Genomic DNA, 26096 nt, shown 5'->3' with positions numbered 1-26096 from the left:
AACATCGCCGGACCGTCGGCTACAAAAACAACGCCGGACTCTCGACTACAGAAACATCGTCGGACCGTCGGCTACAGGAACACCGCCAGACCGTCGGCTACAGAAACATCGCCGAACCGTCGGCTACAGAATACAAAATACCACCGGAACCATCCAGTCGGCTAACATTGGCAACTGTTAAACAAGAGATTGAAGCGTTGCAAGGCAGTGCAACCATTGGTACACTGGCATACCGATCACAACAAGAAATAGGGTGCAAACAAGCCTAAGATAGACAGACAATCGTAGAAGTTACTTGATCATAGTTGAGTCACCACTGCTATGACATGACTATGGGACAATCTGATAGCGATGTGACATGCGCGCAGAGAGGAGCAACGAAAGCGATGAAAGTAAGGATACAAGTATAGATATAGACTTATAGACAAACAAACAGGGCTACGTGTATAGGCACCTATGTATAGGTAATCATGGGTATTTTGTGACTATGCTCGCTTGTGTATTTCAAATTTTGAATGCACGATTTGAGCAGGATAATTTTAGTTTGACACACAGAATGGACGAGTTTTTTTAAGGTCACTCAAACTTCATTATGAAGTAGTTGCAACAGTTGTGGTTGTTAGAGCTTAGAGATCTATGGGAGACATGTTGGGTGGATATTTTGCAATCGACAGTTTTGGATAAAAATCCAATCGCAAAATAGGATGACCAGCCACAATGTGTGAGACAGTCTCTCCTACCTTTAAGGGAAGGCTCCCCTTTTTCACTGTTTCTTGGATCAACTCAAGGTAAGCAAGAAGTCGAGAGATTTATAAAATGGGTGTTACCAATATCCTTTCTTCTCATCTTTCAAGAAAGAATCCATTTACTCGTGGAGCGAGTAATGGGTAGGGTGAATCTCTAACTACATTTCTATCAAGAGTTGGAAACAGTGATACCGATAAATCTTCACTAACTCAAAGGCTAGCTGAAAATATACCGGTTTGGCTCTAAGTCCGGTCGTACTTCTATATGAAAAGCTTTACAATTAGGGCACAAAGACTCCTAAGAGTAAGAATACTTAGCTATTTTGTGAACTAAGAAGAAAATATAAGCTACAGACAAAGCTTCTAGCTAAATACTTCCGCAATTGCTCCCAGTCAAAGCTCTGGCTTCAATTGCTTCTTAACTCTTTTCTATCCAATTCATGAGATACAACTACCAATAACACAAGATAACATGAATCAAAGACAACTTGGATAAATTATAGACAAAGCTTACAATTCACACAAATAACAATCTCACTTAATCAAAGTTAAGTCTCAAATGCTCCTTTGTATTCACTTTCTTTCAAAATAGTGTTTACACAAACAAAGTTCTGTTGGCACAATTTCTTCAAAGCTTTCTTGCATAAAGATAATGAATGAGGGGGCAATCCTTTATATAGGCATTGGAGTCGAGAAAAAGATGGAGGAAAAAGTGGGAGCAACTCAACCAACTTTGACTTAGTCTAACTATAGGAGAAAATATAGGGTTACATGCAACTACACATGCAACTCGCATTAAATCCTTTTACATACATATAACGCACATTACATGTAATTATGCTTTTTCATGTAATGCGTTCTTTACAACTACTAACATGAAATAAAAACAAAAAAACAATCTTAGAGATTGTTTCTCAGTGCCTTGAATTTGACAATGATGTCACACACCGTGGGAAGATCAGCAATTTCCATGGTCTTCGATTGGCTTCAACTCTCACTGCATTTGCATATGCTGATTGTACGATTTTGGAATTTGCTGCTGTAGTATCTAACAAGTGTTTGTTCATCGTATGTGAACCAAAATCTTCAGAATCTACATCAACATTGATCCTGTTGGTATATTTTGAATTTACTATCTCTGCTGCACTAAAATTACTAGATTCATTAGTAACATGACATCCCATCTATTCCAAATCATAAGTGACTTGTTTCAACTGCTTGACAATCTCCAAAATCCACCTGCAACTTTGTGATCAGCTTCCTTAATGTCTCCTCTTTGTAACCAATGAGCCCTTGAAATCTGAAGAACATTTCACATGATAGAAGAATGTCACATGAAACCAAGGCGTCCAAATCAAATTTCACCATTTCATCCCAATTGTCAAGGATTTCTTTCAAGTTATCTGCTTCCAAAGTCGAAGAAAAAATTAAGTTTTGCTCCATTTCATTCATCTCTTTGACACATTTAAGAACTGCAAATGTCTCTATGATGATTCGAACTCCTTCACAAATGATTTCATGTATGCAAGACTTAGCAGCTTCAATCAGCCTTCTTCTTTAGATGTTTGAGACATAACAACACTTTGAGAAGATTGTTTTTGGATAACCTCATTCAAATGAGAGATCTCCTATTTCAGCCAATTCTTCTTTTTCCAAAGCTCATGATTGTTTTTTGATACATTGGCCAATGCATCTTGAGCATCTTGCAAACAACCCAAACGTGATTGTTTTCCAACTTCAACCTTAGTAAACTTGTAGTCAAAATGAGTAAGTTCCTCAATAGGTTTATCTACCAAGGGCTCAACAACCTCAACAAATTTGATATTGTCAGAATCAACAAAAATTCTGGAAACAATTTTATCTTTCAAAGATTTGGATTTAGTCTTCTTAACAGGAAGATTGTCAGGAGGAACACCCACTTTCCTTCTCTTTGTTGTTATTTTACTCAACCATGCAGGCAAGTTGAAACTTTTATATGCAGAAGCAGGCACAATGGAGACCACTGGCATTGATTCAGATTGTATATCCGTAGTGACTGAGCAAGATTCAATCTGTACTGCTGAAGGCATAGGAACATGTTGAGAAGACTCCGTCATGAAAAATTCAAATCTTGTCAAAGACATATCAAATTGGGAAACTTGGCCACTAGTAAAAGTCAGAAAATCTTCAAACACATTTGCTAGGTGATCGTACTGTTCATGTGCAGGGATGCGAGGAGCAACAAAAGAAATAGGAAGAGCCATGATATTAACCTCTGAGACTGGAATGGAAGGAGTGAAAATAGTGGAAAATGAATCCACATCATCATCAACCTCATGCAAAAAAGGTTCTTTATGTATAGGAGACGCACAGGCTTGTGTAGGCTTTGAAGGAGATATGATCGTGATTTCTCCTTCTTCATTTGAATCTCCTTTATCAAATTCTGTTTCCAATTCTTCTTTTGATTTTGCTACTGATTCTTGAATTGGCTCAGAAACTTGAGATGATTTTGTTCCTTTTCCACCCTTCAATTTGAATTTGAGGGAACCCTTGGCATCAGAAGATAAGGCATCATCTTTCCCTATAATCTCCAATTGTGATTTCCTGCCAGGAGGACCAAAACTTCCACAATCCAAGCCCATCTTAGGATTTACTCTTTTAAGGCCTTTACTTTTCAACCATTTGTTAGTGTTTACTAGGATGGATTGAAATCTGTCCATGATAGATGTACCTTCCCTTTGTTGCCATTTCCCTTTACTTTTCAACCATTTGTTAGTGTTTACTAGGATGGATTGAAATCTGTCCATGATTGATGTACCTTCCCTTTTTGGCATTTCTTATCAAAGCCGGCTTGATGAAACTCTAGATCAAGAATGTCCCCATCATCTTCAACTTGGAAATTTGAAAGGATTTTCAACATATTAAGATCAATTATCTGCTGCAAGGTTAATTTGCAATAATCCATCTTCATGATGTCAAGTTCTGTCATATCTATCTAGATGTCTTCGATGCGATGAACATGAGTGTCGACTTTTTTCATCCGAGAATTCATCTCTTGATAGTCAAAGTCAAATCTAGCCTTGAATTTCTTCATGGTAATCAATTGCAAGTTTGCTTCCATATTCTTTGCTTTAGGCACAAAAATGATTGAATAATTGCCAATAGCCAAAGGCTTAGCTAAGGTTATGCTAAAACCAGGCCTATGTGAAGCATGCTGATCACTCTGCATGTCCATGAGCTGTCTAGTTAACTCTATCAGGATGATTTAATCTATAGCATACCTAGGTAAGGTATAAGATTCTCTCTTGAAATATCCAACTCTCAAGTATGTGAAAGTGGAAAATTGAAGAAAAATACAGCTGTATTGGTTCACCTTCTCCCATGCTGCATCATATACTCTTTTGATAACCAACTGCTTATCAAATAAGCACCGAAAATATCTGAAGAAGGCATCTTGGACTCTTCTATAATGGAACTTACTATTTGCCAAAGTGATTTGGTCATAGTAATCCTAAATAGGAACTTGAAGACGATCTCCTTGGGTAGAAAGACCAGAGAAAAATCCCATGGCAGAAGCGATGTAAATTAGATAAGAACTCATGTAAAAAGGTATTAATGTTCCCACATGACATATCTGTTGGCAAAGTGCAGTACTGATAAGTTCTCCTCAAAAGATGTGTTCTTTATTCTCCATAATTTGAAACATGAACTTATACATCCATGGATCAAAATCAGTAGAATCTTTAAGGCCACAAGTCCGATTGAGTAGAATAATGAGATCCTTATACTCTTGTTTGAAATTTGACCGATGAACAGTATTTGGCCATCTTGAGAAATTGCTTCTTTTATTGTTTAACTATTAAAAGTTGACATACTTTTGATAATTACTCTTTTGTTCATTCCAACTGGCCAATGATGATCCTTTAGTCAAATCAGCACAGGCTGATTTATGTGGAACTTTGAAGATTTGTTCTATAATCTTAAGATCTAGGGTAATGATAAACTTGTCATTAGCATGTTTATAGTTTTTGTCTTGGGAGTAAACCGCCGTGCACATCCATAAACGAAGTCAGATTCTATAGCCGCCATAAGAAATATGGATACCAAATAAATGTTGCTTCTCCTAATGCACTTCATTTCATGACTAGCCGGAGCTTCAACTCTTTGTAGAAAATCAGCCACATCAACATGACCAATCTTTGTGTCCAACATGTTATCCAAAATAGATATGACTGAAAAAGGAGCTGCATGAGCCAATTCCTTATCATATTGATATTTCATTTTGCCTTTGGACTTGGATGGTGAGGACATGGCTTGTGCTTGCGCTGCAATACAAAATTCTCAAAACATAAATACATCATCAAAAGGGATCTCCATACAAGTGAGTTCCGGATCAGCAGTGAAGATTCGAAAATGGATTGGAAACTTCACAAATCCGTCAAAATGACTTCAAAGAGAAAGCATATGCATATGCCATAGAACGGAAAGCGGAATGAAATGAAATGAAAGTGAGAAAATGGAAGATGAAATGGAATGAGAATGTGTGAAGGTGAAACGCATGGGAATGCATGCAAATGAAAATTGCTGATTTCAAAAGTGACTCAGCATTTTCAAGGCATTATTGCACAAAAAACGAATACATGTAAATGCAACATGTAACGGGAGGTGGAGAGTGAAATTAGATACAAATGCGGGTGAAGGATACACTTCACATGTATGTGCAAATGAAGGTCAAGATTGAAAGCATGGAAATGATGCAAAAACATGTATTTGCTCACGAAAGCGCAAATGCATATGAAGGGATGGAAATGGAAAATAGAAGTGAGATAATGAGTTTTATAGTCACTTTTGGTGAAAAAGAGAAGTCAAAGTACATGAGAAGTGAAAATGACATCTTTTTAACTTTTCAAAATATGACTTTCAATCAAAATCGAACCTTTTTGATGCAATTACACGTAAGACATTTCTTGTAATCGTGTCGTGCAAATGGAAGTGAAAACTGAGATGGGTGAAAATGGAAGTGGAAAATGGGATTACATGCATATGTAGATGGCGAATAGAATGAAAAACATATTATCGCATTTTGTTGAGTGAGAGATGAAGTGTTGTGACATGGAGATGAAATATGGAATATGATGATGCTTTCGCATGTAATGAAGCAAAAACAAGTTCTTGGGAAAGAACTTGCAATTTCTCCAAGTGGAGAAAATCGACATGCAAGCACAAAACACAAAAAATACGTACCTTCGGAAAATAACTCAAATATGGCAAGATGCAATGCACTTCAAAACTCAAATTCGAAATTGGGACTTGGGAAAAAACCAAAAACATGAAAATGAATAAAAACTTCATATTTAAAAGAAAAATGCACTTTCCATGGAAAAGATTTTCACAAATGGAAACCATCAAGTAATTTCATGCATAAAATCAGCAAGATAAGCATGAATTAAATAGCAAGGAGGAAGAAGTCCACTTACATGAAAATTGAGTGCTAAATATGAAGGAAAAAGATGGTCCAATGTTTGGAAAATTCTTCAAAAATGGTAAGACTGTTTACCACACTGGGTAAAGAAAACAATACATACAGATAATAGAACAAAATAGCAGACAAGAATAGAAGAACTTCTTCTTTTATTCGCATATGCCAAAATAGTACATTATGCTCGATGATATGACATGATTACAATGCTTCCCGAAGGGAGTATAAATACTCATCGAAGGGCCTTTCGAAAGGTTCCCAAAGGAACCCATTGGGCACAAGTCGGCCACATAACAAATAATATATAGTATCCTACCCGTCGGCTCATTACAATTATTTACCGACTACATCATCCCCCCCAAAAAAATCAGTCGTCTCCTGATGACGATACAACAAAATTGTGCAAGGAATGACCAAAATGCAATGTAGGGGGACGGGTTTGTGCTCTCAGATCGCTCAAATGTTTACCACATAGATTAATTGATTGATGTGCACAGACAATAGATGGAAATAGAAGATAAGAATAGCATAACTTCTTCCTTTATTCACATATGCCAAAACAGTACATTATGCTCGATGATATGACATGATTACAATGCTTCTCGAAGGGGGTATAAATACTCACTGAAGGGCCTTTTGGAAGGTTCCCAAAGGAACCCATCGGGCACAAGTCGGCCACATAACAAATAATATTTACTATCCTACCCGTCGGCTCATTACAATTACTTACCGACTACAAAGACCTTTCCCAACTTTGCAAATTCAAATGGGAGAGGGCAGCAAACAAGGGATTCTTGTTAGAAAATGCCAAAATGTGCCCTAAAAACACTCCAAGATCCAATGCTTTTGAAGGTCCATGCTTGCAAGACATTTTTTGTAAAAGACATTTTTTCTCATGTTGTAAGATCAAAACGTTTTGATCATTAAACCTCAAAACATGAACTAAAATGCAATGTAATCCCCAAAAGATGCCAAATCAATTTGGTTAGGAGGGAAAACATGCATTAAAAATGAATTTTTTTGTAGATTTTTCCAAAAACATGATCCATTATGAAAGTTTCAAAAATGTCTTTGAGGTAAATGAATCCATTTTAGAAGCAAGGAAACTCATTTCCATCCAAAAATGTTTCAAATGGAACAAATCCCATGCAAATCCATTGAGAAAAACTCGAGTTATGAGCAAAAATGAAGGTATTTGGAGTTTTTTTCAAAAATTTGGCTTAAGATTGAGTTCCAAAAAACAATTTTCAGCATGCCAAAACCATTTTTGATGCAAAGAAAATCATTACCAAGGAAAAACGTCTTCAATGGAGAAGATTTCATACAAATCCACAAATAAATCACAAGTTATGAGCAAAATCGGATTCTTGGAGGCCAAATGCATGTTTTCCTTTCAAAATCGGACTTTTTGGGATACATAGCATATTTTAAAACATGCTTTCCTTCAAAATCAGACCTTTTTAGGTGCATGCCATGTTTTAAAATATGCAACCAAGTAAAATTGAACCTTTTTGGGTCCATAACATGTTTTAAAACATGCAAGTCATCAAAATCAGACCTTTTTGGGTCACTTGCATATTTTAAGTTACATCTCACTTTTAAGATGCAAAGACATGAAAACTTCACTTTTCATGTCATAGCATCAAAAAGGTCCACTTGTGATAAATCTTTTGATGTAATGACATAAAAAAGGTCCACCAAAGTAAACTTTATATGCAATGGCATGTAAAAAGTCCACTTTTGAATGATTTTTACATGTTATTGCATATAAAATGTCCACTTATGAAGACTTTAAGTCATTTAATTCACTTAAAACTACAAAAATGGTTTTGAAATTAAAAGTGATAAAAAACAAGGGGTCGGCCCTTACAACCAAAAGGCTAGTAACCAGCACATCACCAGCAGAAACCAACAGAGAACATCACTGAAACATAAACAAAACAAGAAGTAACTTAACCACTATAATTCTACCCAAACTATTAACCAGCATACTACTATGAACAAAAACAACTAATCTAAAGCAAAAGTCTATAGAGTTAACCATACTACTTAAGTTCATAATCAAAACTATTGGCATAGTCAAGCCAACCCAAGACTGAGTAACAGTTGGATACCAGCAAACCAAGTAATAGCATAATAACATAAAACAACTAAGATCTAGTGATCCCTTAAAACTATATACTTATTTTTCTGTTTTTTCTTTTCCCTTCCCAACCAATAAAACTCGAGCCCAATCATCAGCAAGAAACTTAAAGAGGAGCTTATGATCTTCCATATCCAACCTTGTTTCTTCTTTCTCTTGCGCTAGCATTTGGAGGGTGGTGGCAGCAGCATGAGTGACTTTTAGGAAAAATTTAGAGAAGGTGAAGAATCCTTCCTTTAAAATTTTAACCCTTTGATCCAGTTGGGCAATTGCCCCCTTTTTCTCTTTGAACTTCTGTTTGTTTTTAGTTCCCTCCTTTTTAACTTCCTCTTTAGCTTTTTCCGCCTGGTTATCAACCTGTAAAACCTTTGGATTAGTAAAGACCTTGGGATTTTCTTTGACTGGGGAGGAAATGGTAATGGGGGAGGTATCCACTTTGCTACTATCTTCACAGAAGGTAATGGGTTGTAGGGTGAAGCTGGCTGAAACATGGTAGTCTCCATAGTTATGGCATTTCCAGCTAACACCTGAGTATTTCCAACAGATATCTCGACATTATCAATAGAATTGTCGGCAGAATTCTCACTTTTTCCTACCTCCTCTTTCCCTTTTTCTCTCTTGGAGTCAGAGTTATTCTTCTCCTCCCTCTCCCTTTCATTGTTCTCAGAGCTCTCCTCCTCCACCTCTTCAACTCTGAATCTATAAGATTTTTGCTTATGCCTTGCCTAGGAAACCTATAAAAATGTTACAAAATGGGTCAAAAACAATATTTATTAATTATATTATGAAATATAATACATAAACATCATTTTAAAATAACATTTAAATAAGTATTTGATTTTTAAAACCAAAAATTAAAATGAAACTATATAGTTATATAGTTACTTTAAGTGAAAAATTAAAAAGTAACTCAACTTAAAATTATAACATAGAGTGCACTATAGTCACTTTACATCATTTTAAAGTAACATTTAAATAAGCATTTGATTTTTAAAATAAAAAATTAAAATGAAACTATATAGTTATATAGTTACTTTAAGTGAAAAATTTAAAAATAACTCAACTTAAAATTATAACATAAAATGCACTATAGTCACGTTAAGTTATAAATTTAAAGTAAAAGTTACTTAAAAACATAACAAAAAGTAAATATAATGTTTTTTTTTTCAAAAAATGAATGTCAATTTGAAAATATAACATCATATTTTTAATTCATGCTGTAGCACCTAAAATGTCCACTTTTGAGGCACTAAAATGGACATAACTCTTGATTGACAACTCTGATTGACCTCTAGGTTAGATCGAATTGAAGGGAAAAATGAAAGGCATGATATGAGCAAAACCAAAGGACTAAAAACAAGCAAATGCAAACTTAAAAGAGAATAATAGACAATGAAAGCTTCAAAAATCAAGCAAAGGATCGACAGAAAGCAAAACGAAAAAGATTTGACGAAGACCTTTAGTAAAACAATTTGATATTTGAATTGAAATTGGATCAATTGATCAACATTAAACAATTAAATATCAAATTCAAGCTTAGAGAAACGTGAAACTCGCTTGGAAAAGTTTAGTGCTATTACTAACATTTTGTGATTGCAAAATGTAGGACAACAAGACATACGAGAGAAAAAAGATAGACCAATGTGCTAACAGCAAACTGGTGCTCAAGCACGAGAACAAGGAAGTGAATAGAGATCATTCACTAAGTAAAGCCAAAACAGAGGTAGGAGATCAGAGTATCTTTGGGGGTTATCACAGTGGATCTACAAGGCAAGGTGTGTCATATTCTTAAATCTAATCTTTAGTTTTCTTTCTTACCATTGCAACTATTGTAAGCCTCTAATAGAGCAAGCATGTAATAAGTTTTTGAAATCCTCTATCAAGGTATCTCTCAGAAAGTTATCGAAATCCTCTAGCGAAGTAGCCTTAATAGGCTGTTGTAATCCTAACAAATTAGGCTCATTCCTAACAGGATGAGTTTTCAGAAGGAACATATGTAAGCCTAAACCCTAAACTCTTTTACTTGCAAGGAAAGGCTAGTGGGTATATTAGTCCCATCGCAGTTTCTACCTTCACACTAGGGTTTTTACATTAAAATATTTGTGTCATTAATGTAGGATTTTTTGTGTGATCTTTTATGGTTCTACTGTATTGCATTCATTATTGTTTACTTGTTAAAGGACTAGCAACAAGGTTTGTGGACAAGGTTGTTGTTATAACCGGTAGAAAAGGTCGTATTGAGTCACCTCCCCCTCTCAGTACTAGTTGGGACCAACATTATGTACCTTGTTATCATCAAGCAAATCTAGCTCATAAGCCACCTCACCAACACTCCTCACCACATAGAATGGTCCATAGTATTGAGGCTTGAGCTTCTTAGCTCCACTCTTCCTGATGGAAGATTGTTTGTATGGATGCAACATCAAATAAGCCATATTGCCCACCTGAAAGGAGCGATATGTCCTCTTGTGATCAACATAATTCTTCTGCTGATTTTGTGCCCTCTGATTATGTCTCAATGACTCCATAATGTCCTGACTATCCTGTAACATAATGCTTGTGTTGGGCACTCTATTGTCGGTGCACATCAAATCCATGAAGCTCAAGGGATTGTATCCATACAGAGCTCTGAAGGGTGACATTTGTATAGTCATATGGTGAGTGGAGTTATAAGTTATAACGATACTTGCACAAATGGATCCTCTTCACCGAAGCTCTCTGCTGAGAAGAAATATGGGTTCGTTGATAGCCCTCCACCCACTTATTCACAATTCCAATTTGACTGTCAATCTGGGGTGGTAACTGGTACTTAAAATCAACTCCGTCTCACACAATCTAAAAACCTCTTGCCAGAAGTGACTCATAAATCTACTATCATGGTCGCTCACTTAGTTTGGGGCAAACCATGCAACCTGAACAGCTCTCGGAAGAACAACTCAACAATGACACAACTAAATATGTAGTAATAATAGGGAAAAAGTGAGCATACTAGTCAGTCCGCTACCACATAAATGCAATCCCTTGCCTGGGCTTTAGGCAAGCCCATAATGAAGTCCATAGATATACTCTCGCACTTCTACTCAGGAATGGGAAATGGTTGCAGCAACCTTGCAGGGTAAGTGTGCTCACGTTTGTTCTACTGATAGATAGAACACTCTTGAACATAATACTCACATCTATCTTCAAGCCCTTCCAAGTAAACCTCTCCCGTACCTACTTGTATATCCTAAAGAACCCGAGATGACTAGTCATAAGAGAATAGTGAAAGGCTCGAAGAATGATGTCACAGACACCTGATCTTGGAACTAAATAAATCCTTCCCTTGTAAATTATTAACTCATTTGCAAGGGTATAACTGCTATCTTGAATACTTCCATCAGCAATACAATCCACTCACTGATCCCTAACATACTCATCAATGATCATGTGCCTCCAATCCTCAAAAATCTCAGTAACCAAGCATAATAGTGGTCTCCTAGAAAGGGTATGAGAAACAACATTCTGTGTCCCCTTAATATAGGAAATGTCGAAATCATAAGACTATAACTCATTGACCCACTTTTGTTGTCTCTCATTCAAATCTCATTGTCTTAATACAAATTTTTCTGCCTACTAGGTACTGTTTGAACTTGGCCAAAGCATGCATAATGACCAACATCTCCTTATCATAGATATTGAATGATCTCTTAGGACCTTGTAGCTTCCTGTTCTTAAAAGCTATGGGATGACGATCTTGGGACAATATTGCTCCAATACCCTCTCTTGAGGCATCATAGTGCAAATCAAATGGCCTCAAATTTTTTGGCAAAGCTAAAATAGGGCATGAAGTCATGGTAACCTCGAACTTTGGGGAGTCCATCGAAAGGCACCCTTATGAATTTGATTCGTAAGGGGAGCTACATGTCTCGGGAAACCTCCCATAGACCTGTGGTAGAAAGCACAAAGTTGAAAGAACCCTCTCAATTGTGTCAGGTTCTCAGGAGTAGGCCACTCTAAGATAGCATGAATCTTATCTGGATCCACACGAACGCCCTCTGCATTAATAATATGTCCCAAATAAAGCATCTCTATCATACCAAGTGCACACTTTGTGTACAATGAAGCCCTATCCAAAATATGTAGAACTGTATCAAGATGAGCAACATGGTCATCCAAAGTCTTACTATAAATTAGAATGCTGTCGAAGAACACCAACTCGAATCTTTGAAGATGACTATTAAACACCCTATTCATAGTAGACTGATTAGTGGTAGGAGCATTCGTCAAACCAAATGCTATGACTAGGAACTCAAAATGTTCACAATGACACCTGGAAGCAGTCTTCTCTAGATTCTTCTCTCTAACATGGATTTGATGATAACCCAATCTCAAATCAATCTTAGAGAAACACTTCACTCCATGCATTTCAGAAATGAGCTCATCAATTTGAGGGATACCAATTCTTAATAGTCCTCTTATTAAGCATTCGGTAATCTATACAAATCCTTAATGTGCCATCCTTCTTCACTAGTGCAACAGAAGAAGCAAAGGGAGATTTACTTGTACTGAAGTGTCCCATATCCAACAGCTCCTATAGAGTCTACCCAATCTCATCCTTAAGCCGCTTTGGGTGTCGAAAAGGTGTAATCATGATGTTCTTAGTGCCCTCCTCTAGCTCAGTATTGAGGGGCACGAAAGGTGAGACTAAGGAAGGAATGGTTAGCCAATGAAAGGCGGGAAACAAAGAAGCCACTAATGAAGGGGATGAAGGAAGGGTATAGTAAACGACACTAGCCCCACCGCAATGGGGCCAAAAAGTAAACCCAAAGCTATTAAAGCAAGGGAGCCCGTTTAGAACCATGTGAGCAAAAGACTCACAAAGATGAAGGAGGTGATTTACATTCCGTGTCAGGGGGCCATCGTTGTTATTAGAGAAATGTTGTAAACCAATCGTATCCATGTCAAACTTAGAGGTACATAAGGAGTCAGTACACCAATCATGAAAAGGGACCTGAAGATCTCTGATATGAGTGTTGAAGCTCCCTAAAATAACCAAGTTCCCCAAAAAAGAGAACCCACCAATCCAATCGTTAAGGTCACCAAAAGGATCACCCCTGGGACTATGAACCGCATATGGAGAAGTAGCTAGCGGAAAATAACAAACCGCAATGAAAAGATCTTTATCCAACCTGCCCTTGATACAGAGCCACATGAATCTAGCCAGGTTGTCAGAATGCATTATAGTCGTCATGTTGACGAGGCGATCGTGGATGAGGCAAGTGACTCCATGTGAACCTCTGACACGCCTAGAGAACTTGATGTCATCACGGTGAACCAAAAGCCATGAATATTGGGAAAAGGACAGGTCAAACTCTCATATATCTCAATAACAAGTACAACATCTGCAGTACTAATGACATCCATAAAAAGACCAGGTAAAGACCAGAGTGCCATTCCCATTCTAGCAGTGAACAATCAAGGAGTCACTGGATTCCTCCATCTCATCCTAACCCAGTGAGCATCATTTGGCCTGGGGGGGCGATCTGGATTCCCAACTAGGTGGAGGACTATTTCTAATAATTGCCTAAAGATTGCAAATAACCGCCCATTAACCATCAAGGTGGGCTGTTGCAACTAGAGTTTAGGCATGTTTAAGCTCAGTAACCTGTGATTTGGTAAGATCCTCATTGAGATAGATTTTAGAAGACAAAGGGAAGAGTTTTCTGCGAGCCCTTAGAACTCACAGCCTATTCGAAGCATTAAGAAATTTGATAAAAAGTGCGGAGTCATACCTAATCCATGCCTTATCAATGTAAATCTCATAAAGCTCTAGCTACTCATGAAGGAAGGCATATGTCTTATCACCTGGATCAGTGGTGGAAGATGGGAGGCCACAAACTTTTAGATTAAGTTCCCTAGACCACCGTGCCTGTTCAATAGAAAACTTGGACTGAACTAGCTCCTCAACACCAGCCAAAGGAAGTCATTACAATTGTTGCTTTTCGTTATTGTAGACTTCAGCCCATGATTTTAATTGTCTCTGTGTTGCTTTTCAGTTCATTATGGAAGCTAAGGAGTTTACCTTGCATCTCCTTAATGTCTTTAATCTCGGCACCTTGAATAGAGCTCTTAGAATAAGAGTATATAATATATCTGAGTAAGAGATCAGAAATTAATACATATATATCACATGTATTCATCATAGGAAATAATCATACTGTAATGCTAGCAAGCATTGTATGACAGAAAATGCTGTAATGTGTCTATTAGTTAAATACTAATTTACAAAACAATATATATCTAAATTCTTAGCCAATTCTTTGATCACTCGCTAATACATTAAGAGGATGGGTTGGTGTTGTGTTGGAAGAGGTAGAGTAAAACCTCACGATGTACTAGGAAACTTCCAAGATGGAATAGGGACAGGATCTTGAAGCCTTGAGGGAGCCTACTTGTAGATTGGAGTCAAGTTCCCTATGACAAGTAAATCCCCATCCTTAAAGCTACTAATTAGGAGAGAAGTGAGGGACTACGACTTAAGTATGAATGATGGATCAATGATTAGTTCTTTATTTAAATGCATAGCGATGTATGTTGGGAATTGACATTCTTCTAGTAGGGAATGTTACAAATTGTCATTCTCATTTGCAATGCAAACCCTAGTTTAGGACAATACAGTCCACCCTTCTCCAAAATTGGTTTTCCTCAAGCAATGCCAATTGCTATACAAGTCTTTCAATGCAGGTCGCTCTTGTTGTCCAACTTTGATATTAACCATTGCATTGAGAATTTGCAAGGTTTGCAATTTTAAGATGAGTTCTCTCATCTTCTAAAGACAAGAATCATGGCCAAAATTGATTTGGATTTACCAACGTTTGTTAATAAATTAATGTATTTGAGTTCCCTCTATTTATTTTCTTATTCTGGATCAACCCAAAAAATAGAACCACACATGGAGCATACATTTGAAAATGCACATGAATAAATGAAGGTATGAAGCATGTGCAAAGTATACACATAAATGCATGAAGACACAAAACATACACAAAGTATACACATAAGCACGAAGACACAAAGCATACACAAAGTATACGCACAATACATACATGGTTAGGCTCCTTCATATTGACTAAAATCCTTGGGTTCATCTTTTAGCTTGTGTGATGCTAGGATCGAAGTTTTAATACCAATTGTGGTGTCCCCTATTGGAACCTTTTTTTATTTACCCTAAAACTCCCAACTAGAATTTGGATTGCATTTGGAAAGGACAATTTGTAATGTTCCCTACTAGGAGAATACCAACTCCCAATGACCAATATGCATCACTATGCATTTAAGTCGGTCACTGATTTATAATAGATACTTAAGCCCTAATTCCTTACTTCTCTCCTAATCAATAACCTTAAGAAGGATGAGGATTTACTTGTAATAAGGCACTTGACATCAATCTACAAGTAGACTTGCTCAAAGCTTTTGGACCCCGTCCTTATTGCATCTTGGGAGTTTCCTCCTACATTTTGAGGTTTTATTCCATCTCTTCCTACACAACACCATCCTATTCTCTTAACAATTTAACAAGTGATTAAGGGATTGGCTGAATATATATTATTAACTTAGTATTTGAATATGTATATACACACCTATGTAAAGTATAACATATATATAATTCTGATTTCTTTATTATTATCAGATGTATAAAATATATATTAGACCATGTTGTTCTTTACCCTAATTCAAATATAATATATTGTGAATTCAATAATTATTGCATAGATAAGCTACAGCCTGCCTAGGTCAATGATTTTCTTGGTCTCAATATTCAATGATGAGAACCAAATACATTATACAATTTCTGATTCCTTCTATAAGAAATAAATAATAAATTTTCTGATCCTTTCAATCATCCACCTCAATGGTATATTGATCCTTCAATGCCCCCATGTGTTTGATGGAATTTCTTTTTATACCTACCAATTAGAAGAGGTGCATATTTTCACGAACAATGGAAACTGCTCTTCATGACTAGCCAATTAATCCTTTATCCTAATAGCTGTCTCTCTTAATAGAAAATTTATTAGTTATTCTTCACCTTTGTGAGCATCACCTAGATACAATGAGTGCTAAGTGTTCCATTCATTATCATGAGAGATGGGTTCATGTGAATCACTACAAATGAAACATGGGTCAATAAGTCTGACTCAAAAACTACATAGTTGAATCTCGACAGTAATATCACAGTTTGACTTGTTGTGGAAAATATCTCCTACTTATCAACAATTCCTTTGATATCAAAAGTCAATTGCTGCTCTCTAGTTAGGGTCACAGACAAGTTATACTTGTTAGATTATAATTGATAATGTTGTTTGGCATATCGTTTTTTTGCCTTCTACATACTTCACTCGTGATGGTATAGGCAGTTTATGTCACCTCATTGACTTGAACATAATCAACATATTATTGATGCATTTTAACTGTAGAAGTAGTCTATTATGGAGATACCAATCGAACATTCCTAACACCTTTAGCAAAGCAATATATCATGTTCTGTTTAGCATGTGTTAATCATTGAAATCTATATGTGGCATTGACTTATTCTCCTGAATATCCCGAATGCACTCTCAACTCTAAAAATCAGCTAATGTTAATCATCTTCTACGATATATTGTGTTCTTATATTGGATCATTGTATCTGATCAACTATTATAAGTATTGTTGTATATAATGTTTCTTATTCAATATTCCTTGATTCCCCACATGGAACCATTAGAATACTCATCACTAATACTTATTGATAGTGCTGCTGACTTAACATGTAATTAAATATTTTATTATTTCATTATTATTTATCTTTAATTATTTGTAATGTCCCCCATTTGGTATTCTTTGTAAGATGGAGTCAAATGGATTTGTTACTGCTTTGTACGGTAATGTGGAGGTGGCTGTATGGTTGTGTCACCATAATGTGATGGAGAAGATAGGGGTAGCTTGTATGGAGAAAAGAAGGATTATCGTATGGTAGAAGGGACAATAACACGTACAATAGTGGCCCATACATCAGATGGTGTACGACAGGTGAAGATGGTGTACGGTGGAAAGTTGGATGATGGGCATATGGAGTAGTAGTTGCCGTACGGTATGGTGGTGTTGGAGACTGCTTGATGAATTCCAAGAGGTCGTACAGAAGGATGACCAAGGTTGTACGAAGGGGGGTATACAGAGGAGGGTAATAGGGGCACGGTGATGGGAACTTGCTAGCTGAACAGATGAAGATAGAAGTGTGGACTTGGAGTGTGGTCTTTAGTGATGCCAAACTCAGTGCAAATGGAGTTAATGATAAAGACAAGACATTCACCAATCGTACAGATAAATGCCAGTACAATAATTATGCAAGAAACGTATATTCATAGACAAAGATAGTGCTCCAAATGTGCTAGATGCAAAGGTAAGTAATACAAAGGATAGAATAGGGTGAGGGTTGAATCCCATTGAAACTGGAATAACCAAATGGGGAAGATCTTCCACTTCCGAAATAGGGAACAATACCGAACAATAACAATAAATTCGTAGTACAAAGAAATAATCCAAATCGCATACCTAAACAACTCAACTTGATGGACATATATACCTTGTTGAGAGAAACTTCGTAAACTTCATATTGACAAAAGACACGACAAACACCTACAAAAATAATTAAAATAAGAGTGGGTCCAAGATATGCTAAATCTACCAGCCCTATAACAAAGTTCTAATTTATTATTTATTTTATGACGGGCACACTACATTATTATGATTATTATTTTATTCAAAAAGGGCACATTACAAGTATTCATTGTTGTAAGACTTCTAGGAATGTATCCTTGGTAGGCCTAGTCTTTCAATACAATGATATTCTATCTAAAGTGTATGTACTTGTCCCCATATCTTGATGGGTGAAGAAACAAAAGTGCAATCTTGATCTTTAATGTGTCAGAAAATTCATGTTCTTGTTTTTAAGGGTTTTTTTATAATTTTAATAATCAAATATGAAGTGGTCACATGACCAACATGAATAGATAAAAGAATAGGCATGGGTTAATACGGTTTGTTCTATCAATTGTATAATTCTTTAATTACCTTGTATTCTTCTAAAATCTATTGGGTTGTTTGAGCGAACACAAAGCACCACAAGAAATTATAAGGAAGCCTTTTATCTGATTACATAGTCCATATAGCCATGGATATAACTCAAACTTATTGTTGAGATTTCAAGGTTGACTATTCAAATTAATGGACATGTAGTGAATCATTTGGGTTTTGCCATTGACTGACTTACAATTGACCTGTGCAATTTGCTTGTACCTCCACGGAGTTTCTAGGATGGGGACAGATCAAAGCCAACATTTAGGGGATGGGACCTCAAGGGACAGCGATTAAAAACATAGGGAATTTTTTATATAGAGAAACAAAATTCAAGTATGCATATTATAACATTGATAAACCATTCACCATAGACATTTTAGAAGATCAATATATGGAAAATTATCAAATGACAAATACTGAGTACTTCCATTATATCAATATCACATACATATATAGCAAAAATAAAAATGCCTAAAGGCTCCAAGTATCATGCATGAAATTAGAATGGAATAAAGAGAAGTCCAACTAAGTAGTAAATACTAATTTCAATCTTTCATCACTGCTCCTGCTGGTGCTGTTGCTCTATGTTTTTTTCCTTCCTCTTGGCATGTACGTCAAATCTTAAAATGAGTAGTAGAGTTAGTGTTTTAGTAGTGGACCAAATATGGTTTGCATATTTTTATTGTTTTTAAGACAACTACAGCCCGCACAAAAAGAAAAAATTTAGTGTTTTTCCTTTACCTGACTAGCTGGAAAAAAGGGGACAGCCAGCAATTTTGGGGACAGCTTTGGAGACGGCAAAAATCCATCCCTGCGTCCCCGTTTTGTCTCTGGGACGGGTACGAGCCCAAAATCACAGGGACAGCCAACAGTTTTAGGGATGGCTTTGGAGACGGCAAATATCCGTCCCTACATTCCTGTTTTGTCCCCGGAACGGGTATGAGCCCAAAATCGCAGGGGACGCGTTCCCATGGAACACTGGCTTGTACTAGTCAACTTTCAACATGTAATGGATGTAATCAATAGCACTCTGCCTTAGACTAGTTTGAGTAATAAATCACACCATATAGATGAATTGTGCATCATCTATTTCTTACATGATAGAGGACTTCATAGCCTTAAGGACTAGAGAATTTTCTATATGGCAAAGTCAGATGCTATTATGATGTATATGAGATGCTAGATGCTGCTTCTGATGGTTTTATTTTTGGATAGCTGACCATATCCTAATGGCATGAATTAAGTTGGATGTGCTGATGCTAATGTTCATCATTGCAAAAGTGAGAAACAATTACTTTTTCATGTTTGGATCAGAATGTTATTTGGATGTCCTACCAGTTTCCTAAAGAAGCTAAAATAGGCAACACATTTTATTTCATGAAAATTTATATATTCATGTTTCTTTCCATTTTTTCTTTGTGCATTTTAAGGAACATTATAAATCATGGGCGATATCACAGAGACCACTGAATGCTATCCCATAGATTGATTCCTCAACACCTGTCCTGTCAAGCTTATAATATTCTCTAGGAGAGTAGTTCATGCGAGTTTCCATCATCAGAAATTATTTTTTTTTTCTCAATTTGATTTGTCTAATTATCTTTTTGTAAAATCACAGTGTCCAACTGGATGGCAGAGTCAGTTTGACTGTGGAATCAAGGTGAGAGTAAACAGATTTTCAAATGTCTACAATGTGGGGTGGTATTTTCTTCTCTCCATTAGATATGATATTTTTGTTCTGATAATTGGTTTACAAGAATTCTGTGATCTCTTCCTTATACATTGTACCATTATCTTGCAGACAGTAGCTGTTGTGGCTGTAGTGCCACATGGTGTGGTGCAACTTGGTTCCATGCAAACGGTACTAAAACAATCCTTTTAAGATAGAACTTGAGTACGATATTCTTACGCTGCTACTTATTGTATTGTAATAACAGGTTCACACAATCATTAAACATTATTATGTAACTTGTTTAGTGCCTGTTCTTTGTCTATTTAAATGATTTACAATACTTGCTTGGAGATCCCTCTGATTGTTCAACGACATAGAAATTGTATGCCTTAGTTGAATTATGAAATAAAACCCTTTCAGGTGAGTGCTTGATTTATGGTCACTTGGTATGTTTATATACAAAACAATTTGACGGACTGTTGGGGACAGTTGTGATCCATAGTTTTTTAGATATTCCAGTGCACAATTTGTGAATAAGGTCTTACCACATACTGTTCTAAGATTACATGCTGCTGAAACAACTATCCAAGTACTTAAACAGATAGTAGATTGCAACACTACGTCTTATATCTACATCATATATTGATGGTGCCATTGTGAACATGCTCGTATACTTTTCCCACCTTGCTTTCTCTTGGATTTCACATCTCTTTCATTATTCAACAAGACCAACAATGCAACAGAGACAATTTGTTGCTGCTTCAATCTATGCAAGATTGACTTAAACTTTTATTTACTGTTATGAACAAGTAATATGCTTATAATTGGAAGATACAATTCTTATGCTTTCTGAAATGCTCAGGTTAACAAAATTGCATTGAATTAACACAAGAACATACCCTGGAGAAACTTGATGGGATAAAAAATAATCAAAGAAGCTATGCTTTCTCATATCAACTATCATTTTGCAAGTCTTCACAAGTCAATTGTTCAGTGGGAGACTTCAAATCCATTGTATCTTTTGCTAGCGATTCTACGATGCTCATTTGGCCTGCCTTGTCGTGGATCTTGGATTACTTGCTTATTCTACATTTTTCAACTGCTGGTTTTAGCCTTGCAGTAATCTTCTACCTTACACATCCATGAAACGCCTATTGTTATTTGTTGAAACTGGCCAAAACACTCATTGATGTTCTCTAGGATAATACTTATTCAAGGGATGATCTTATACATCATACAAAGGATTCTAAACACCTCCCTTTCAAAGAGTCAGAAGTACACTGCTTCTGTTATTTTGTCCTCTGGTATGGTGTCATACCAAGATGAACTCTTCTTGTAACCCTATTCCGTGATGGTTCATACCATTTTAAACTTGTATGGCTTTGTCACAAGCTGAATTTGTGACCTAGGAATTTTACGAATAGTGTGAGACTTGGGAGTTTTGAATCATCCTCAAGCTCCAATGCACCTTTTCTTCTTCTCCTGCATCTGCGGTGGCATTTCTGCCTTTAGTTATTCTTAGTCTCATAAAATAATAAGGAAAAATGATTAACTTGATTAAATAAAAAATTTAAATATTATGATATTCAGAATCCATTTCAGATCAAGTTGTGTTGAATGTATGGTGAAAGTGCAGTTGTATTACATAATAAATGATTTTGCATATAGAAACATACACATGCTATATCTATTAAGAATACTGATCCATTTGATAGAAAACTTAAGCAGCTCTGCCTTTGTTTGGAATTAGCTTTTAACACAATACCAAGTTACCTATATATATATATATATCATCAAATATTGTCATCGCTTTGGAAGGCTAATCAAAGAGTCCTAATATGTAGCTCAGTAACTGATTGGGAAGTCTTGTAAAGCTAAGTGTTGATGGGTGTTTTGTGACACTTCTCAACACTAAGAAAAATGCAAGTATTCTATCTTCCTTGAATAAGGGAACCTCAAATACTAAACATATGACAGTGTGTGATCAAATAAGGCAACCCTAATGTTTACACTGTAAAAACCCTCTCTAAGCTATAACTTGAATTACTCCAAATTCCCCAATTGATCACACCAATCAGACAGTTAGCTATCTTGTTTTGCAAACACTTGGCCAACTTCCCAACATCAAACTAGAGAATGCAAGGGAAGTGCTTACTGACTGCTAGGCCGATTTTGTTTTAATTTTTGCATAAAGGAATACCAAATACAATTCTGCGCCATGAACTTGCATAAATTCTTAATGCATTATCACAAAAATTCAGATACAATATTCAATTCTGCAAATATATCATGAACATCATCGTACTCATTAAGAATTTGGTAATATGAATTTGCTTTGACTCGCACTTAAATTGCAGCCTTCGGATATTAATCAGATCTTCATGACTGCAAGAATTCACTATATTTGCAGAGGGTGGAAATAACAAACACAGCTTCAGAGCTGACTGGAGATTCTTCTAACTCAACTTCCAAAACCCCCAAATAGTTTTCAGCTCACTGGAATTAATGCCAACCACCTCTGAACAGATCGCAGCCCACAATTGATGCTACTGCCTCCTCAACACCTGACGCGGCTCTCCAAATTTAAATGGCAGACCATATGGATTGATTGCAGACCCTCCAGCATTAGTCTTGGCTCCAAAACAATTGTGCAGACCCAGCAAATGTGACCGCAGGTCTACAGGAGATCAAATGCAGCCTTATCTTCCAATTCACAGGGCATAGGAAAAAATGTAGGCCTTAGTAATAGACACCCAAACCCCTAGCCGCAGCCTCCGATTCTGATCGCCAACAAGAATAGCTGGTAGGTGACGTACAGACTCAAAAGTGTTGTCTCGCAATGATTACGACAGTCGCACAGGTGTCTCCAAATAATTTATTGCAAAATCGCAGGTTTGGATAATTAATCACAAAATCAATCTCCTCCATATTTGATTTGTTCCTCACATACAAAGAAACCCTCCAGTAAATCACAGGTGTGCCCAATCACCACAAATAAAAAAAAACACTCCACAGTTGTGCATATCGAACTCTGCAGACTTGCATATGGAAATGCAATTAAATTTCCAAACAAGAAGTACCTCCCAGCCACAGTAAAGATAGTAGGGAAGATTTAACAATCCCAAATTGAATCACTATACCTCAGCATTGATTTGAATTACGTCTCAGCTTCAAACCCTTTTACCTAGCAAGGGCGAATAACTCAGAACTCAAGAAAAAGCCACAAAGGCAACAAAGCAAATATATCTTCAAGCATGCTTTTCCCAACAAATGAGCTTGTATTTATAACCTCCAAATGCCCAATTTGTTGCCAAAATGTAACTTCATTCAAGAAGTTTCACCACACAACATTAATTAGAAGCTTCCATTAAATTCTTTCACTTGACTTGGCTTAACTAATTAATAATTGGCTCTTTCCAATGATAACTCAACCTTCAACTTAAGTGAAATTATTAAGTTAAATTATAACTTTATAATAAGCCATTTAATTATTTAATAATAATTTGGCCACTAAAAATATAATAACTCCCAAAATACTCATTATTTAAATATGCTGTCTAAAATAGGAGTCATACCTATTATTTCTCCATGTGACCAAATGTGCTTTCCAAAAATAGAAAGGGTCCATCTCGATCAACACCACCTTACCACAAATAGTAAATACACAAAACTAAACCGAAATGAAGTCCAATATGAGCCAAATGAAGACCAATCTGTAGCTTACTGAATTGTGGAGAAGACAAGACCCTCCCAAGCCAAGCCACTGCCTCAGAAGACCCTCTATCCACAATAATTAGCCTACGAGGATCGCAATAATAGGCCAATCTCACAAACTCTCATGCTAGCAAAAATGGGGACATTACATACACTACAACCAGCAACTTTATGTTGGATATGACTCAATTAAATGATGTGGTCTCGATGATAACAATCTAAGTGATTTACACTATTCTTCCTGGACGTTTAATTCTTCCCCCTAAAAGCATGAATGATCTTTACAAAGTAGTTGGATCTTGAACTAAACTGATTTGAATTCAAATAAAAGACAAAAATTTTAAGGGTTTAGAGAATCTAATTTAGTTATACACCTAAGGACAATGATAATGGCGGATGATGCCCGAGCAAAGAATTCATTAAATTCAGCTTTACTTTGCCATGAGCACAAATCCTTAGTTTAGGTGGAAATAAGCTTAGAGTTAGAGGAGTTGAGTGATGCTTTCGGTTTTTATTTTGGTCTTCTGGTTAGTCACTCGTCAAGTTTATTTATCTTCTTTCTCCATCAAGATCACTCTGGTGTTGTCAAATTTCGATTTTGATGCTTCTAGAGTTGTTTTCACAAGACAAATGATTTATTATTATTATTCATCTAAATATGTCGAGGTTGCTATTTTTGTCGGTGTTGTATGTTGCTCACATCACTATCATAGCTCATTGGAACCAGGTCGAAAAAATTTAAATTGTGGGTACAAGAAACTGTGGCCTTGTGTGTTAGAATATCATGTTATGGTGGAAAGGTCATTTTTTGGAGCCAAAAACAATTAATAAATTATGCTATTATGGCACTTTGTTATATTTTAATATTGTGGAGTTTATTTGGGAAACTTGAGCCATTTGGAGATTATAAATATGAGCCGATTTGATGAGAAAAGCATCCGATCATTTGATTATCTTATTTTGCTTTGTCGTCTTTCTGACGTTTTCCTGAAGTTTTGATTTTATGTGCTCTTGCTGAGGTAAAAGGGTTTGGATTCACATATGAGGTATTGTGAATCAATTCTGAGATTTTTCTGGAGTGTCTTCTATTACTGGATTTATTCTTTCTAGGAAGGCATTCGTTTGTTTTTGGAAGACCTTGTTACTGCAGAAGCTATTAATTGTTTGCATTGGAAATTTGAAGATATTCATTCCTGATTTGAGCATTTAGCATCCGGACTAATCTGTGTGGGTTTTCCTATGTAATTCTGGAGCTGTGCGATCTGAATTTAGGAGCGCCGTATCATCTTACCTTAGGTGTTGGAATTTCTCCACTAATTTGGAAGGATTCACTCTGGATTATTTTGTCACAGCTGGGCGTCTAGGATCTCCTGTTTCAGCGGTAGAATTGTTTGCACACAATGACACCATTATACTCTGCATTTCTAGGCGATTTAGTTCTGATATTTAATGCCTCTGTGACTGTTGTTTGGGTGTTTTTCTTGGTCTGTTTTGAGTCTACTGGGATCTGTGATCAGTATTGAAGGCAGCAAATGAGTTTGTATCTTCCTATTGTGGATGATGAAGGGTCATCAAGGACTGCTGTGAGCTACATGGGAATTAAGTGTTTCAGGTGGGCAGATTTGCATCATTATGCTACATACTCTGCATACTTTCAGGTTCTCTTTTGTATATAAATTTAATTTATGCATTTTCAATTTCAGTTATTAATTGTGCAAACTATCAAAATTGGAAGAAGGTTGTTATTTACTCGCAAGTAATTTCATGGCATTGCATTTCAATTATCAATAGATATTTTTCAGAAAGCACATAAAGCAAATATATATCAAAACAGTATGAAAAAATTCAGAAAAAACTACAAACCAAAATATCAAATTGTCACAAACTTCAACCTATTCGGATAGACCCAGTCAAGTTCATTACATGCCTTCTACATATGGTGGTGACTATGTGCGGTGATTGATGGACCATATGGTTCAGGTTCCCACCTCCCAACATACAATTAACGGCCTTCACAAATAGTCGTATGGTGATGGGAGGTTTGGGAATGCACAAATGTCTATGTGATGACAGTAGTAGGTTGTACGATGTTTTGTTAATGGTCGTATGGTCCTTTCCCCTTCAAACTATCAAAATTCAAAGAATTTAAAGCTTTAGTTGAAAACACTATTGGAAAAAGAATAAAAAATCTAAGGTCAGACAATGGGGGAGAGTATATCTTTGATAACTTTAAAGAATTTTGCAATACTAATGGGATTAAGAGGG

General features: G+C 36.2%; 1 protein-coding gene across 2 annotated transcripts in view; it reads left to right on the top strand.

Moving 5' to 3' along the window:
* The window catches only part of LOC149541868 (transcription factor bHLH155-like), a 166575-nt gene that overhangs the window by 50651 nt on the left and 89828 nt on the right, over positions 1-26096 (top strand). Inside the window, exons 4-5 of one of the 2 annotated variants that reach the window (XM_089796945.1) lie at positions 20064-20105; positions 20247-20306. In XM_089796945.1, coding sequence (XP_089653071.1) covers positions 20064-20105; positions 20247-20306 — 102 coding nt within the window. Of the gene's footprint in view, positions 1-20063; positions 20106-20246; positions 20307-25164; positions 25444-26096 lie in introns of those variants that run through there. The other variant, XM_089796946.1, reaches the window with a different exon arrangement.

This window comes from Cupressus sempervirens, chromosome 8, assembly GCF_028749045.1.
Source record: "Cupressus sempervirens isolate cs-2001-9-10 chromosome 8, ASM2874904v1, whole genome shotgun sequence".
NCBI classification, from domain to species: Eukaryota; Viridiplantae; Streptophyta; class Pinopsida; order Cupressales; family Cupressaceae; genus Cupressus; species Cupressus sempervirens.
The sequence above is the reverse complement of the archived record's forward strand: the minus strand, read 5'-3'. Positions and strand labels throughout refer to the sequence as shown.